This window comes from Vidua chalybeata, chromosome 1, assembly GCF_026979565.1.
Source record: "Vidua chalybeata isolate OUT-0048 chromosome 1, bVidCha1 merged haplotype, whole genome shotgun sequence".
NCBI classification, from domain to species: Eukaryota; Metazoa; Chordata; class Aves; order Passeriformes; family Viduidae; genus Vidua; species Vidua chalybeata.
The window spans coordinates 107,054,328-107,071,903 of record NC_071530.1 but is presented as its reverse complement, the minus strand read 5'-3'; the positions used below and the strand labels follow the sequence as shown (position 1 = coordinate 107,071,903).

The window sequence follows — 17,576 nt, the reverse complement described above, 5'->3', positions numbered from 1 at the left end:
AGACTGATTATATTTGCTTTTATATCTGGTTGTCAAGTTAGTTGCTGAGGTAATGGGCTGCACCTCAATTAAAATCTACCTGCCTGCATTGAAACATTTAATATTTGTGTAAATATTAAACATTTATATGAATATTAAATGCATTTATTTGGAATTGATTCATGTTTACATTTTCCCACTATCTGAATAAAGATTACAAATGGAAAGCAATTTATTTATGCAGAAATTCTGCGTACATCAAACTCATTTGACTACAAGCAGTGGGTAAACCATTCCCATCCATCTTGCGAGGTCTTAACCATGTCCAAGCTCATATCCCAACCACATAAGGGCAACAGTAAGCACCAGTTCTGTGCTGTACAGTGGGTACTTTGTTCTTGCCTTCCTCATGGCGTTGTTGGGCCCATAATGTGAAGGACGTGCTGACTTGTTTTACGATGTACCACACCAGGGAATGCAGTGTGTAGTTTTCTGTTAAATTTGGAAAAGTGCAGGCTTTATATTAGAGGTTCATTTCTTTTTCATCCTTCAGCTAACTCATTTGCACTGTAATGTACTTTCCTATTCCTCCTCCTGATACTTGCTGCTTTTATACCTATTTTCCAAGCCATATTTTTAGTCTAATCCATACAGCAGTTGTCTAAAATTCCATAGCATTGCTTATTTCTTACCTATAACTCTTAATAAAAAATAGGGCTGTGCCAACCTATTATATCCTTAATAGAATATTCTAATGGTTATTAAATCAATTGACTCTGAATCTCACTTTAATAAATGAGTCAGACAGTATTTTCCAATTACTGTCAGCCGCCACCTTTCCAAAGAGCAGATTATTTTGATTGAATTTTTTAAAGCTGCTCAGCACTTTTTTTTTGAATTTTTTTTTTCTTTTTTTTTTTTCTGCCTGAGTAAGAGGAAGGAGCAGCAGCTCTGTTCTGCAGGGAAGGAGAGCCCTTTAGACTGTATCTGACACTCCATTCCATTCCAGATTTATCCCAAATGAAAACAGAAAATGTGACATTTCACTGGCCCTTTATTTATTAATGATATCATATTTTGCACTTCCATAGCACACTATCAAATTGTTTGCTAAACATGGAGAGCTAGACAGGGGCCACTGCGTAAACAGAGCCTTTTTCATGCTCTTTCCACATCTGGCACCTTTGCAAGATATGCCACATCCTGGCTCTTTCATGCCAGTGGGAGATAAAAGGCTGACTGTGCTTTTAAATTGTCTGTGGAGGGCGGAGAACAGGGACAAAGCCTTGTTCCCCCATCCTTCCACAGTGCTGTGTGGTCCAGGCAAGTTGTGTGTCAAGAAATATAATCTTAAGCCTTTTCAAAGGCAGATGGCAGTGATTCTGGGTCTTCTGAGTATGGTAGATAGTCTTGGACTCTTCTCCAGCTCCACTGTCTTGGTTGTATTAAAAGTCTTAAGGGATAGTAATTAGGTCAGCCTGTTAAAGTAGAAATTAAAAATTAGCACCTCTTCTTTCAAGATGGATAGTCTGAGAAATACAGGCCACACTGTCATGCCCAAGCTGATAAGAGTATGTCAGTGTTGAAGTTTGGAATGGAAGCTAGCACTTCTGATTCTTCTGCCAGTTCTGTACCCTTAGCTGTCTTCCTTAAATTTAAATCTTGGCTGGTCTCACATTCCTGAATTCAAGGACTGGAACCTTGCTCTTTGTTCCAAGGATGAAACAAAACTGGTGATGTGCACAAAATTGGTGAAAACAGTGGGACTTAGGAAAAATATTATTTTGTTGGTTATACAACTGCAGTCTTATTTTAAATATGGTCTTTAGAACTTGGAGACTAAAAGCATTTCATTTTTAAGAGAAACTTAGATTCTGCACAAATTGATGTCTCTTGCCTGGGGAAGGTTTTTATCTGCCCCAGGCGAGTGGGTGAGGGGATTTTTCAAACCCTGTTTATAAGCCTTAGGAAAATCACATTTGCAACATAGAATAATCAAAGTGATTTTGATATTTGCGAGCAGGAAATCACCTTGGATCCGAGTAATATGGGAAATACAATAAGGGTCACATTTAATGGGGTTCAGTTCTTCTTGAACAAGTACAATTTCTGTGTAATTAAAATTAATTTTGCTTTGGCATCAGGAGTGCATGCCTTTCTTCCTACTTTCTTCTTCATCAACTAAGGTAATGGAAAGACAAAAAAAAACCCTTCTCTGTTTTCTGTAGCATCATACAAAAACATTTCTTTTTTGGAAGTCTTTCTTCCTTGGAATGTTTGAAGTACTTCCTATTCCTTGTTCCCATGCTCAAGAATGATTAGCATGGTTCATTTACACTTTGCCAACAGTAACTCTGTGATTTGAGAATTGTCATCGATTATTTTCACCTTGACTTGTGGAAGATCCTGAGATGGAGCTCCCTTTGTCCTAATTGCTTTGATTGTGTGTATCAGCACAAACAGGTTGATGGAGAAACTTCACCTTACAGGCTTCCTGTCTTGTAACTGCCCATTGTGGGGAACTTTCACATCTCCAGTACTACCTGTTCAGTAATGACCATGGCAAAGATATGCATATAGGAGAAATACTGTGTGTCAGTCTGTACAGTCCTCAGAACTAATTAGCAAGTTCAGGAAAGAAGAGGCATTTATATAAGATTTGTTGAGCCTCTTTTCAGGATGCTGTTCTGCAGCTTTGCCCGCAGCTGTGGGTTGCTGCCTGTTGGAAGTACACAGCTTACAACCTGCCTTGGAGGATGTGTCTGTGTCTCTTAGATCTACAGACTGGAGTCTGCCAGGTTCTTTTCCTTCATGCTCCCCTTGGTGGTGCTTGCATGGGCTGTACATGTCCTCTCTCAGCAGTAGCAAAGGCAGAACACACTGAAAGGGTTTGTCAGTGATGGTGGAAAATGCCAAATCCCAGGCAACTCTTGATAATCCACTAAAATTTTCCCTGCTAATGAAGTAGTTAGCATATATTTGATAAATATTTAATAATTTTTTTTTAAATTAAGAGTTATAAAAGGTGTCACCTACAAGATGAGAAAGTGTTACCCACCCTTAACCTTCCCCCGGAAGTCTTTTGCAAAGGATTTTATCAGCTTTTGTTCATGACTACCAGTGTATGTGGCTGGGTGGGACGTGTACCTCAGCAGCCTGTGCTCTGTTGCCACCATATTCCAGTCTCTCCAGAGAGGCCATGGTGTCAAAATAGCTGAGATTGACCTGAGCCTTCGCCTGAGTTTGTGTTGACAGCTGTCCTCAATGGATCCAGCTATAAACTGGTGCCTGGTCAGGCAGGCTGGGAGTCAAGTTCTTCTGTCTCATGTAGGCAACAGAGACAGGCACTTCAGCAGCAACAGTCTGTGGGCAGGGGATTGCCAGGACCACCAACATTTTTCAGCTAACACTCAGAGCAGGCCTTCCATTTCACACCCTCTAAAAGCTCTGCAGCATGTAGAGGTATGTGACGATGCTGAACGACAGTCTCCAGGCAGGTGCAAAGGAGAGCCCTTTATTGCAAAAACCAGGCCTTTTTAAGCAGTTAGCCCGTTACCAGTTTACACAGTTTTAAGGCACAACAAGCCCAAGTCAACCAACCACCGTACATCACGATGTGGACACGCGGCAGTCTCGCAGCACGTCTCTCACGTCTCTCACATCTCTCACGTCCCTCTACCCCTATTCCAGCTGAGTCACTCTCCTAGAGTTCCCTTCTACTTAGCCTAAGTAGCAGGCCTGAGCCATGATTTTACAAGGGTAAAAAGGCACTTTATAAGGCTTTACCTATATGCAACAGAGGTAGTCAGGAACATTGAACAGTGCTTTCAGGAAGGATTGTGTAGAAAAGGAAAGAAAGTTTGCAGTTTGCTGTGTCTGCATGAGAGTGATGTCATTTTGTGTAAACTTTTGTCTTTGTTGGGTTTCATCAGTCCCTTTTCCTTGTGAAGAGCTCTGACACGTCACAGAAACCACACAATGGTAACTTTCAGTAGTCCCACCTGCAGAATGGCCACCACCGCCTGGCTTAGCTCACACTGTCTAATTCCCCCCCTTTGGCTAGAGATGCCATGACTTATGCGAAGGCTAAATTTAGCTTTTGGACTAACAAGAAGTGAAAGCTGGGGGCTACCACTGACATTTTTTTCAATTCTTATAAGTCACTAAGGGTCATTTGGGTCAGGAATGTGCCCGCACTCAGCCGCAGAAGCCATGTAGTGTTCTCTTTATAGCAGTGGAAAGGATTGTCGTGTGGGATGCAAAACATTGTCTGTGCTCCCACTATTCTTCGCAAATGCCCATCCCAGGGTCACTCATCGTCACTGCAGGCAGCGCTGTGTCCGGCGGGAGGTTGGCAGCCTGGCATTTAGTTGTTCAGCATGGGCAGGGCATTCCCCTCAACCGCCCCTTCCCAAGTGAGAAATGGCAGGGAGCTGCGCTAGTCACCAAGCACTCCATTCCTGCTTGTTTTTTAATAATCCGATACAGTATTTACCTGCGAGATCAATGCTACTCATGTAGCACACCGGTGACACACAGAAGGACCTTTTCTAAGCGGCGCTGTGGGAATTGAGGCCTCTGCAGCAGGGCTGGAAGCCACTTCTTACCTAGCAACTGTTTCTAAGTAGGACAGCCGCTGACTGCCCTCATGGCGGAGTGGATGAATCCTGCAGCACCCTCAGGAAGGGAACCTGGTGCCAGGCACCAGCCGGCCTTGGAGGACAATGGGAGGAAGCAGAGGAACAAGCGGCAGGGAGCGGGAAGGGTTTTAAAGCCACAGGACATGGACGGGAAAGCTGCGTCAGAAGGCGCGTGGGGACTTCTCTGGGCTGTTCAGAGGAGAAATGCAAATAAAGCGGGGAAAAAAATCCAGGATTGTCACAAAGGGAGGTTTGAAATCCTGCAGCTTGCAAAAGGTTTCATGTATGCCCACAGGACTGGGAATGTGGAGTAGGAGTGATGTGAGGGTATAAACTACCCACCCTTCTCACACTGGTTACAAGAAACTCCACCTCAGCCAGTGTGCCAAAAACAGCATTCACAGCTCTTACCCTTGGTAGACAGGATGATGTGTGATCAGCATTAAATTCCTCACGTGCTGTTTTTTTGGTCGTGACTGGGTGGCTCTGCTAAGAAATGATGTTTCAGGTCATAGTCATCATTTCCTACTGAAGGCTAATGCTCTGCATTCCTGCTTAGTGCTAATTATAAGTGGAAAATCTGTGCTTTTAATGCCCAGTCAAGCTTTGGATATTCTGAGACATTCTTGGTAAGAGAACACTTCAGCAATTGTAGGCGCTGAGGGGCATCCAGTTTCCTGAGCTTAGGAAAACAAAAAGCTGTTCCAGTTCACAGATTGTGTTGGACTTTCTTTGTAAGGTCTGTGGTGAATTTAAGTTTTCCTTTGATTTCTCCTGCAGATGAAGGACTGAACCACGAATGCAAACTCTGCAATCAGACATTCGACTCTCCTGCCAAACTTCAGTGCCACCTGATAGAGCACAGCTTTGAAGGCATGGGGGGCACCTTCAAATGTCCCGTGTGCTTTACAGGTAGGAGCCCATCACTGCTTGTCCCAGTCATGCCCTTAGCTTGACCTTGCAGAACTCCCTGAGAAAATGTGTTGTGTGCTGGCTTTAGGTCAGCTTTAGGAGGGAACATTACATTTTGCTCATTAATAATATTGATTAGAAATCGTTTAGAAAGCTGAGCTCCTTGGAAGGTCAGTCATCCATCTGAAAGAAGTGCATTTCAAGCTTTTCTATCGGAAGCTTGAGTTTTTTCTAATTACAGAAGTGATAGTCTGTTACCTTCCACGGTATCATGTTCATTACGTCCATGTTTCAAACCTGCCAAGGTTAAAGCTGTCCATAAATTTGTGCTTTAAAGCTACAGATGCTTCATCTAAACCCATAAAACTCAGAGCAGAATTTCCCAGGCATAGCCTATGCAGCAGCATTCTCCTCTGATGGGGTAAGAAAGCCGACATGTGTGCGTTTGCTGGCTTGTGGTGAGAAGAAACACCCTTGTAATATGCTTTAGAAAGCAAACCATGCTGTCTTGCCACAAGTCAAGTTCTGCTGTCCCCTGACACAAGTCCAAGTGTGGAATAATCCTCCCCAAGTCAGTGCTGTTATTCAGTAGTAAAACCCAAGTGAGAAAATAACTTGACCCAGTAGGGCTAAGCACTGCAGTGTTTGGGCCATAATGAAGAACAGAAAAATGCTATTGTTGGAAATGAAAACACATTAAAAGGATGCCTACTGAGTTGTTGTGAGTTTTTTTAAGGACTTCCTAATGGAACATTTCATAAAATGATAACCTAAAACATGAGTGTTACTATGTAGCTTGCATTCCCAATTTCGCTTTAAAAGATGAAAATCAAAGATAATCACAAACATGACAAAACACACTTTGGGTATTCACACATCAATGGCATGCTAATTCTGGAAGCCATTCAAGGCTTCTGTTTTCCATTAACGGAAGTGAAGGATTTTCATTGATAAGCAAATAGACCCTTTAATACCTTCATTTTACTCCTCTTTGTTTGGCAGCTCCACGCCCAGTGAAACCTAGGCAGTGCTACCAAGGAAAATTAAATTTGAATTTTTCATCTTTCAGATACAGTGGCTGGTGATGATTATTTCCTCTCTGTGTTCAGATTTCACCCATTTCCGTGGGTTATAAAATCTAAAAAAATACATAGTTCCTCTTCACTGCACAGCTTGTCTGAGCATGGGTAGTACCACCACAAACAGTTTGTCTGTAAAGTGTCTGTCTTCAATAATTCTTTCAGTTAGGCATTCCTTCAAGTTTTTAGTTTTACTATTTATTCTACCATTTTTTTTTCCTGGATTTTGTTTACACATTATGGTGTGATCTTTTTTCAGTGTAATGTCATGGATCTTGCGTTTCCAGTTTTGGGGTCTTGTAAATGCAGCATAAAAACTTGCATATGTAAAGAGTACCCACTGAGGGTTCTCCATGTGACCAAGATGCCTGATAAAATTAATCCTTCCATTTCTGAGCCAGCAGCCTTGTGAAATTTGTTAAAGAGTATGGAGATAAGTTGATTCCAATCTGTGTGAAATACTTCTTGCTTTTTGCTGATGGGGTAAATAGACAGTGAACATTAATCACAAACAATGATGCTTTATTAACAATATGACATTAAATTACTTCACCACATCTTGCTAGAATATTAACAAGAAGTAAAAATCACCAATATAAGTTTTATATGGAAAAAGGAATCTGATCTTTTTTTTTCCCAGGGTAATGAGAAATGTGATTAAAATGTATGACTCAGAAGAACAATATTCTGATGCTTTTTGTTGCCTTGCAATTAGAATAATTTTAATGATTAGGAGTGGAGTCAAAGTCAAATGCCAACATCTTTAATAAATCCTTTCCCTGCCTATACAGATTAATATTGTAGATGCAAACTTTTTTAGGTCACAGTGCACCAGGCATCCATCAGAAGTCAGTGCTGCCAACCCAAACACTGCCTCTGGCATATACAATTTAATTATTAATAGTATGTCTCCTAGGTAAACTGTTACACGGTCTTAGGGCCTTGTTTTGTAGTCATTAAAATTGAACATGTTTATATTATTGAAACCCTTGCATTCAGTGTGTAGACAGAGTTGATCTTAAAGTATCCAAAGAGAATTTACCTGCAGTTCTGTTTCACATTTATAGACATTGCCCCAGTATAGCTGTGGGATATAATTTTTAACATTAACACATTTAAATACAGAGCTGTTTGTTAGCTTTAACTTTAGGTACACAGAGTAAAACAGGACTTTGGCATCTGTGCTTTTCAAACCTGTTGGTTGCCAGGAAATAAGTTTTGTGTGTGTTCAATCGAAGTGCAGTAAGGATGAAGAAATAATTCTGAACAGGAAATGGCATTTTCAGATACTTTATAGTTGAAATATTCATTGGTTATCCTGACAGGGTCTTTTTTTTTTTCTTGGTCAGTTGTTGGGTTTTTTCCTTACACCAGGGATCTGTTTCAATTCATTTATTTTAGAAGAAGCCTCACACTTTGTAGATAAATGACATTCATTGGTATGCATTATAGCAACAGTGTAAGGTGAAATCTGAATGCACTTGCCTAATTTTATATCCTGGAATTGCTCAATTTTATTGGGAAATTGTTAATAAAAAACTCTTCACTTACGATACGAAATAATGAAAAGCTTGTTCTTTGTCTAATATTTCAGTGTTTGTCCAAGCAAACAAGTTGCAGCAGCATATTTTCTCAGCCCATGGACAAGAGGACAAGATCTATGACTGCACACAGTGTCCACAGAAGTTTTTCTTCCAAACAGAGCTGCAGGTACCACACTTGTTACCTGGGGGTTAAAAAGCATTATGTATTTGATAGTTCAAAGATGTACTTGCCATGACCTCCTCTGATACTTGCTTATCATCAGGATGGGAATTAGAGAAGGTCAAGAGAAATTGCAGGTGATTCAACCCATGCTGCTTCAAAAAGATGCTGCCAGAAAGCCACCTGGTACAGAGCTGAATTTCAGGATTCTTGCAGTGTAGGTTGTTGCAGCTCAAGGTATTCTCTAGGAGAAAGAAATGGGCATCCTATTTTTCTGCTTGATAGCCATAAAACATTTAATAAAAAAGTGAAATGGAAAAAAATGTGTTCTTTTGTCTTTAAATGTGAAAAGCTATGCACTGAAGTAGGAATGTAGTGATGGCAGAGGGGAAGAAGAAAAAAGAAAGAAAGAAAGAAAAAGAAAGAAAGAAAGAAAGAAAGAAAAAGAAAGAAAGAAAGAAAGAAAGAAAGAAAGAAAGAAAGAAAGAAAGAAAGAAAGAAAGAAAGAAAGAAAGAAAGAAAGAAAGAAAGAAAGAAAGAAAGAAAGAAAAGAAAAAGAAAGAAAGAAAGAAAGAAAGAAAAGAAAGAAAAGAAAAGAAAGAAAAGAAAGAAAGAAAGAAAGAAAAGAAAGAAAAGAAAGAAAAGAAAAGAAAGAAAAGAAAGAAAGAAAGAAAGAAAGAAAGAAAGAAAGAAAGAAAGAAAGAAAGAAAGAAAAGAAAGAAAAGAAAGAAAGAAAAGAAAGAAAGAAAGAAAAGAAAGAAAGAAAAGAAAGAAAGAAAGAAAGAAAGAAAGAAAGAAAGAAAGAAAGAAAGAAGAAAGAAAGAAAGAAAGAAGAAAGAAAGGAAGGAAGGAAGGAAGGAGGAAGGAAGGAAGGAAGGAAGGAAGGAAGGAAGGAAGGAAGGAAGGAAGGAAGGAAGGAAGGAAGGAAGGAAGGAAGGAAGGAAGGAAGGAAGAAGGAAGGAAGGAAGAAGGAAGGAAGGAAGGAAGGAAGGAAGGAAGGAAGGAAGGAAGGAAGGAAGGAAGGAAGGAAGGAAGGAAGAAGGAAGGAAGGAAGGAAGGAAGGAAGGAAGGAAGGAAGGAAGGAAGGAAGGAAGGAAGGAAGGAAGGAAGGAAGGAAGGAAGGAAGGAAGGAAGGAAGGAAGGAAGGAAGAAGGAAGGAAGGAAGGAAGGAAGGAAGGAAGGAAGGAAGGAAGGAAGGAAGGAAGGAAGGAAGGAAGGAAGGAAGGAAGGAAGGAAGGAAGGAAGGAAGGGAAGGAAGGAAGGAAGGAAGGAAGGAAGGAAGGAAGGAAGGAAGGAAGGGAAGGAAGGAAGGAAGGAAGGAAGGAAGGAAGGAAGGAAGGAAGGAAGGAAGGAAGGGAAGGAAGGAAGGAAGGAAATTTCAAAAAAATGCAATGCCATCATGCCATTTGCATTTATTTGTTGGGATCACTGTCTTTCTACTCTTACCTCCATTTACCTACCCAGGCTGGTGAAAGGGCAGCAAAACACTCAGGCAGAGCAGTAGGTACTGAGCTTCAGGGTCTGCTTTTCCTGAAAATACATTGATCTCCAGCCCACTCTCATTTAGAACCTATTCTAGAAGGCATTGCTGTGTTCAGGCTATCTACCACATAAAGCAGTGGAAACTTTGGCAACTGGTTATGCTTCTCTGTCCTTTCACATTGCCTTGGTTTGTGTTGGGGCTTGCAGCATAGCTGTATGTTTATTCTATCAAGATAAGTTCCTTACTTTTTAAATTAAATGTGCATCTAATGTTCTTCTCCCATGCACAGGACATGCTGATCATGTCGGATTAGAAGGTAGGGTCAGCACTCCGTGGTTGTAGGGTGGAAACATGAACAAAGCAGAGCAGGGCAGAATGCAATAGCATGGAAGTCCTATCCACTTGTATGGTTCAGCTGATAATTAAAGGGAATTATTTCAAGCGTACAGAAAATATATGCATTACAATGATGCTTAATTTGGTGTTTGGCCCAGTGTGATTCTTCACTTAGCATTTTCTGTCTCCTATTCAGAAAGAGTAGCCTATAGGGACCTAAGAATCCCCTCATACTATGTTCATCTCACTTCTAAATACAAAAATCAAGTAGGACTCCCTTTAGAAGTTTCCATTATTTCACTCCAGATGCTTGCTAGGTATGCAACACAATCCCACAGGACCGCATTCCGGTGAGAACAGAGAACAAATGACCAGTTCTGAATATCAAACCTTCAATGTATTGCTAACCTTCAAGTTGAAATAATGAAATTTTACAGATATTTGCTCTTTGTTTTAAGATCCTTTTGACACTTCCTTTTTGCTCCATACACTGCCTTTAAATGCATTTGTGCTCAACAGCTACAGAACCAGCTTTAAACTTTTTTGGATACTACCTGCATATGGAGGAAGCAAATGGAAACCTTCTGTAACAGTTAGAAGTTTATGCTTTAAGAGTGTTTCAAGTTGTGATTTTTTGTACTTACATGTTTAAAAGGCTATATGGTGTATTTATACATCTGAAAAGGAGTTGAAAAAGTGTGTCCCTAAAAGTGTTTATTCTTTAGAATAGAAAGCTTTTAATAAGACATGTTTAACACAATAAGGGCTTTTCTGAAATAGGCTTGTACAAATAAGGAAGCTGAAAAGTAGATGCATTTATAGGGTGCCTAGATTTCCCCCAAAAAATTAAAATCTTCTAATTGAACACCTGGACCATTTAGTTCTCTATAGAGGATGGATATAACTAAAACAATGCTCTCCATTCATTATTCATAATACTGATTTTTTAATTGATAAGGAAGTAAAGAAACTTATCGCTATTTTATTATTGAATTTTCATTAAATTATGATAAAGGAAATTGTGCCTATTAAGACTTCTTTTTCCTGACCACATACTCTTTCCAGTGCCTGCTCCTTTTTGCCTTAGACTTATTGGACATAGGCTTAGATGTTTGCTCTACTGTTTGTACTTCCCTTGTCTCTGATAAGGAGTAACCATTTCTTTCCTATTTCCAGTGCTAGTATTAATTCCACAGAATCAGAATGATTTGGGTTGGAAGGGACATTAAATATCATCTAGTTCCAACCCCCTGCCATGGTCAGGGACAGCTTCCATGAGACCAGGTTGCTCAAAGCCCCATCCAACCTGGCCAGGGACACAGCATATTGTAGTGTTTGCGGGGAGGAATGAGGTACCCTTGTGGGGTGTTGCCCAAAGTGAATGAACGAATTCACTTTAGTTTTATGCAGATGTTGCTGGATCAGAGAGATGCCGATATCCAATAGAACTGATGAATAATTGTACATTTTTTCCAGTGTTTTATCAGTGATGATATTTAGTTTTCAATATGATGCTAGCCAAGATTACATGATCTCAGCACCATTTTGCCCAATACAAAAATGAAATCTCTTTTTGGTGAATTAGGACATTTCCTTAACTTCTTGTGACTAATAATTAGTTGCCCCTGGGGTAGTTAAGTGTCCCCACTTTAGAAACATAAAAACTAGGGCAAGAAATAATTGGATCAGCAGTTGCTTCTCATCCTGTTCAAAAGGGACCTGGCCTCAGTGATTCACGCCCTTGCTGCTTCCCATCTGGACTCCATCAGCACAGAATACCTGGGCATGGAGCCATCAGCCTGTAGGACGTTCCAGCTAATACAGAGATCTGCAGCATTGGCCCTCAGTAGCAAAGGAGACCAGGAGCATATTCAATCAGCTCTCTTGCTGTCTATACTGCCTTCCTACATGGTTGTGCAGTTGTGTTCTAAGACTCAGTCCTTAGTTTTCTTGGTGGACCGGGTCAAGCACATCTCAGAGATGACCTGAGAACTTCTTCCCATTTGGAAACAATGTGGTAGTTGACGAAGTTCTGCTTTGTGAGCAGTACTATCAAATAGCTGGAGATTTTTCCTCAGAAGCTAGAACTTCCTTACAGACTGGCCTGTGAGAGCATGGAACAAACTTCCACAGCAGTTAAGTATTACAACAGATGTCCTCAACTTAGGCTTTTAAGAGCAGGATGCACCTACATGTGCCAAAGGCTCCCTTCTCTGATACAAACATATACCTGTATGTAGATTTCTAAACCTTCCCCAAAATCCCAACCCACAGCAACAGAGCTCTACCAAAACAAAATACACAGCTCCTTCCCCAGGGAAAGGATGAAAGAAAGAATGAAGCACTCATAGCAGATGTTGCTCATGTCGCTTCAAACAGCAGGAGAACATTCTTAGCTCCCAGGACAAGCCGCTGAAACAAAGCAGGACAAAGGTAGGGTAGAAGAATCTGTGGAAGTTTTATGTAGCTTAATGTGAGTCCTTCTTTGGATTTCCAGTTCTACCATTTCCTTTTTCCAAGGTGAGCACTGTTGAAACTATTCTTCTAGTTTCTTCCTCACTTCTTTAAGGGTTAAATTTTCCAAAGATGTCAGCATTGAAAAATGCCCCCAAAAACTCAACATTTTAAAACAGCCTTTAAAATACCCTTGACCTGAGCTGGAGCAGAACTAAGCAAGCTCTAGGCTATTTCAAGAACTAAAGGTTTGACTGAGACCTTTAGTGGAGACAGTGGCAGAGCTGGGATTCAAACACTGTGTTCTCTCATTTGGGGGTCAGATAGAGAAAACTGCTAATTAACCTGGGCTGGGGTTGTCTCCTTGTGGCAGAGGCCTTCTGGGGCTAGCTGGGAAAGAGGTTGGTGTAGGAATAGCATCAGCCATTCCATGGCACAGCTATCTCCATCTAGGATTGTGTTGCCAAGGCCCCCACAGCAGTTGAGTCTGTGTACCATGTAGGTCCCAACAGCAGGGGAGACTGTGAATAATTTATGCTCTTTACACAAAAACAGGCACAAAACTTTTAAACCTGCAGGATGTTTTCTCCACAAAGAAAAGGCCTCAAAACATTTTTTAAGTGAAATTGGAGATTAGTTTTGGCATTTCTAGGTCCCCAAGCTCTTAGGGTGAGGAGTGGAACATAGATGCCAGCTTTCTAGGCCCCAAAGGCCAGGAGCCAGCAGGGAATAACCTTGTCAGCTCTTCTTAAAAAGAAGCCTACCTGGAATCCAATTAACAGTCAAAGCTTTAGGCCAGCATTTTCAAACTCAGTGGCCTATTTCTGAGAGGGTGCTGAGCACCTCCAGCTGCAGATAAGGCCAGGGCAAGATGCTGGTGCTGAGTACATCAGGAAATCAGGTCAAAAATGCCTGAAGTTAGGAACCTTGATAAAAGCGTAGGTGATGAGCAGCCATAGCCACGTTTAAAGTTTCAACAAAACACTTTTGATGCCTAAATACAGGCATCAAATACAGGCACCTAAATACAGGCATTCATTAATGTTGGCCCTAGTTCTTAGCAGGCAGTCAGGTTGCTTTTCTCAGAGCGAATGCCTAGGAGTCAAAAGATCTGGATTCATTCATAAGGTCAGGTACTAACTTGCTCCACATAACCATGAATGCTCTCCATCTTGTGAGCGAGGATGATGATAATAATATGTGTTCCAGAGATCCTAGGATTGTAATTAATGTTTGTGTTTTAGGGGACTAAGCTGAGCTGCATGCATTGCAAGTTTGCTTTTTTTCCTGAGCCCTTACTGTTCATTCTGTTTCAGATCAATATGTGTGCACCAGTATGTGCATTATCTTTCCATGTCTTTCAAGATTTTAAAAATTCAGACTTGTGTTCCTGAGACTTAAGACCTTTTCCCCCTAGAAGGGAGAATTATTTTCTTTGCAAATTTTCTCAAAAAGGTAATCAAGAGAAGCAGGGTGGAGGCACTCATGCATTAGCTCTTTAAGGACATACCTTCTAAGTGTTTCCTCTGCAAGTCTTTTTCTTCAATGTCAAACAAAGTTTAAATACAAAAAGAAATTCTTTGAATTCCCTTCCAGTGCCCCTTCCCTCCTGGGGACTGAGGGGTGTTATGGCCACATTAGGTTTTCATGCGGTAATTCTTTTCTAAATAAGAAATTTCCAGGTTTGGAGCTTGTGAGTTCACCCGCCTTTGATTGGCCTATTCAAATGTAAACATTCCCTGTGGGTACTTCATTAGTTCATGAATATTTATAGCACATTGCAAAGCCCACCAAGCCCAAAGAGCCAGAATTTTTCAGGGGCCATTTTGATTTCAATAAATAGTGCTTGTCAAAGATGAGCTTAATAATAATGTTTCTTATTTGTCTCCACATACTTAATATATGAGTAACTCTACATACCATAGTCAGCCTCTGAAATTTTCTATAGTCTTTCCCGTAAATAAGGAGGAAACTGTGTTCACAACATCCCTTATACATTCCCTGTGAGAACATTCCTTAAATTTCTTGAGCAACTGAATCACAATTATGGGTTTGTTTTTTCAGATGCTTGAGTAATATTATGGGTGAAAATACAGAATTAATTGGCAAAGTACAGCACTTAAGTGATGGATATTACATTTAAATACATATTTTAATCTTGAAAATAAATTCAGACTTAAGGAACAATAAAAATGGTAAAGAACTGAAAACTAAATATACTGCCCTGGGTGACACTCATAAAGTACCTATTCAAAAATAAGCAAAAATTTCTATTCCTTCTCTTTCTAGGGGACAGAGTCATACCCAAAAGCATGTGTGCTTGAATATAATATTCTTCCTGTTTATATGCTTGTATGGCAGGATTCTTTCTGTAACATATAAGTACCTATTAAAAAAAATAACCCATGCATCTGTTCTCCAATTCGACTCATATGGTCTATATTAAATAGATTCTGCCGAATCAGATAATATAGTACAGTTTGTAATCCTTATGACTGCAAATCCTTATGACATGCAGAAATGTTAAATGAAATTCATGGTTTCCAGTCTGAAAGCAGCAAATGTTGTCTCTGAAACGTATCAGTGATGTTACATGTCAACATTAAAATCATAATTTCTGAGGTATTTTAGCAAATAGAACAGTGAGGTGTGCAAGATTTCAGCCTAAATAAGCAAATCAAAAGTTGCTGCAGAAAGAAGAAGGCACAGAAAGGCAGAAAAAGAAGGGAACAAAAAGCATAGGAGTAGAAGAGAAGCAGAAAGGACATTATGGGACAAAGAAAGAAACAAGATAAAAATAATAGCGCTTGGGAAAGCAAACATTTTTTCTTCTGAGTGATGCTGGTAATAATGATAAGGCACTAGTAAAAATAAATCATGGTAATAACAAGGAGAAGTTTAGTTATTACATAAAGGCCAGTTTCTACCCTCAGTCCTTACAGAAACCTCAGCGAACATCAGAGCGTCCTGTCATAGACTGAGGGCAGGGAAAGCAGTAAATGTATTCCCTGACCCACAGATAATCATTAGAAATGGAATTCTGCCCTTTGCAGAAAATGAGGTTTTGTCATCTGTGCCCTGAATGTTTCAGCCTACACCTTGCCATTAGTCAGATCAGTTGGCACACACACCTGGAGTAAGCAGAAGAAATAAGCACTCTGTTTGCATGTGAATAATTTCCCTGGTAGATCAGTTCAGTTCTGTTAATTGTCCATCCATTAATTCTTGCTAATGTAGTTGATATCGATGACTGATTTTCTGTGCTAAACAGGAAGCACCACTTCTTCATTCTAGGGCACATTCCTTCCTACAACTGCCCTGCTGTTAGCTACCAGTAGCTGCCATTATATTATCTTTCATCTGGCCCAGAGCTGACAACAGATGGCCATCTCCGGGACTGCCATCAGTGTGACTTTATGAAGCATCCAGCTATGGTGTATTGAGGAGCTTCATGGCCAGTTCTGCAAATCTGATTTCCCTTCCCCCTACCCTGCTGCTGGCCCCCCTCACTCCATCTCCATGAATAAGCTCCTTATTCCTGGCTCCACTCTCCACTGGTCCTGTCATTTCCCAACGAGTGGTGGCACACGGTCATCACTGGACTTTGCAGCTTGAGGTCTGCCCCCACTTCCCTCTGCAGTGCTGGCACAAGGTTGTTGTTGCTCCCAGCATCCTCATTCCTCCATGTTTTTGGAGTACCAAAGCATAGACACAGGGGTTTGGTAGAAGCAAAACTGCTACCTCTTAAGATCTGTAGTTCAAACCCTACCTTGTTCCACCTCAGAGCACTTCCTCAAGCTTCAGAGTTTGTTTTTTTTTTTTTAAGTTCTACAAGACATGCTGCCAAACCAGCATTGAATATATTAAGTGTGAAAGAAGCTAAAATATCGATCAGAGACCTAAAGTGGAGAAAAGTGTAAAATTCACAAGCATCCTGATTCCATTGACATGTTAGATCACTTGGAAAAGCTCTTTCAACTGTGTGGCTGCTGTGCATTTTGGAGAAAGATATATTGTTTGCTCTTGACAGAGTTTTCTAAAGCAAGGTACCTCCAGAGCCAACCTATATTTTACAAGGAATTCACATTTGTGTCCTTTATGGTGATATTTGCAGCAAGTCTACAGCTAGTGAGAGTCTCTGCCCTCAAGCTATAAAGGAGTAAGGCTCCATCGTTGGAGAGAGAGAGCAGCCTTCTGTGAAAGGCTGAGATGTGGTAGGCAAGATGAATACTGCTTAAAAGCAGTGCTTGCCATGCTGTCATTTAGAACAGGAACACTGAGGATTTAAACAAAAGTGAAAGGCAAGGTAAATAAATCCTTTAAAACTGCTCAAATTTTCAGCTGCCAAAAAATAACAAGTTTTCTCCATTGATAGGTTCATTGAGTAGGAGGAAAGCTGGGAGGGGATGAATTCCCCTAGGGAGGAGGTGCAGATAGTTTGGGAAAACAAGGTGTGGTCAGTGATTCATAAAGAGGCACTCCAGTAAACAGCAAACTTGGCTCAAAAGTAGTGCTTTTTTTTTTTTTTTTCTGCCCTTTGCTTTTTTTTTTTTTCTTTTCTCTTTACTTTGTTTTTGTCTTTTTTTTTTTTTTTTTTTTTTTTTTTTTTTTTTTTTGCTGTTGGGGGCAGGGTAAGAGCATCATTGGACCACTCCATTCTAAACATGAGTGAAAAAGACTCTGGTGCAGAGTGGCTATGCAACTGGAAGTGTATGTTGTAAAAAATGTGTATGTCCCCCACCCAGAAGGAACAGCTTTTAGGTTTAGCATTTCTACCTGTTATTGGAGTTGGTTTTGCCATGCTTTGATTAATCTAAGGTATTAACATTTTGGATGGGAAAAGATTAGAATTTTGCAGGCTCTTGTGATTTTTTGTTTTTCAAGTTGAGCTTCTTTTCTGTTCAAAGCTGAAATTGAGTGCCCTCCACCCTGTTAACAAAGAAAGAGAGAAAGAGATGATTCAGTTCTCATGAACCAATACTGCTGAGT

At 40.3% G+C, this 17,576-nt stretch overlaps 1 protein-coding gene and 1 long non-coding RNA gene across 6 annotated transcripts in view; one reads left to right on the top strand and one right to left on the bottom strand.

The window, feature by feature from the left end:
• The window catches only part of ZNF521 (zinc finger protein 521), a 230,323-nt gene that overhangs the window by 195,663 nt on the left and 17,084 nt on the right, over window positions 1–17,576 (top strand). For 4 of the 5 annotated variants that reach the window (XM_053940807.1, XM_053940784.1, XM_053940798.1 and 1 more), the window contains 2 exons: window positions 5,400–5,531; window positions 8,205–8,320. In XM_053940807.1, the coding sequence (XP_053796782.1) occupies window positions 5,400–5,531; window positions 8,205–8,320 (248 nt within the window). Of the gene's footprint in view, window positions 1–5,399; window positions 5,532–8,204; window positions 8,321–8,417; window positions 8,700–17,576 lie in introns of those variants that run through there. The other variant, XM_053940794.1, reaches the window with a different exon arrangement.
• On the bottom strand, window positions 1,016–4,786 carry LOC128787001 (uncharacterized). Its single transcript, XR_008430532.1, has 2 exons — window positions 4,475–4,786; window positions 1,016–1,457 (listed from the first exon to the last, which is right to left on the bottom strand). It is a non-coding gene; the product is annotated as an uncharacterized LOC128787001 (long non-coding RNA).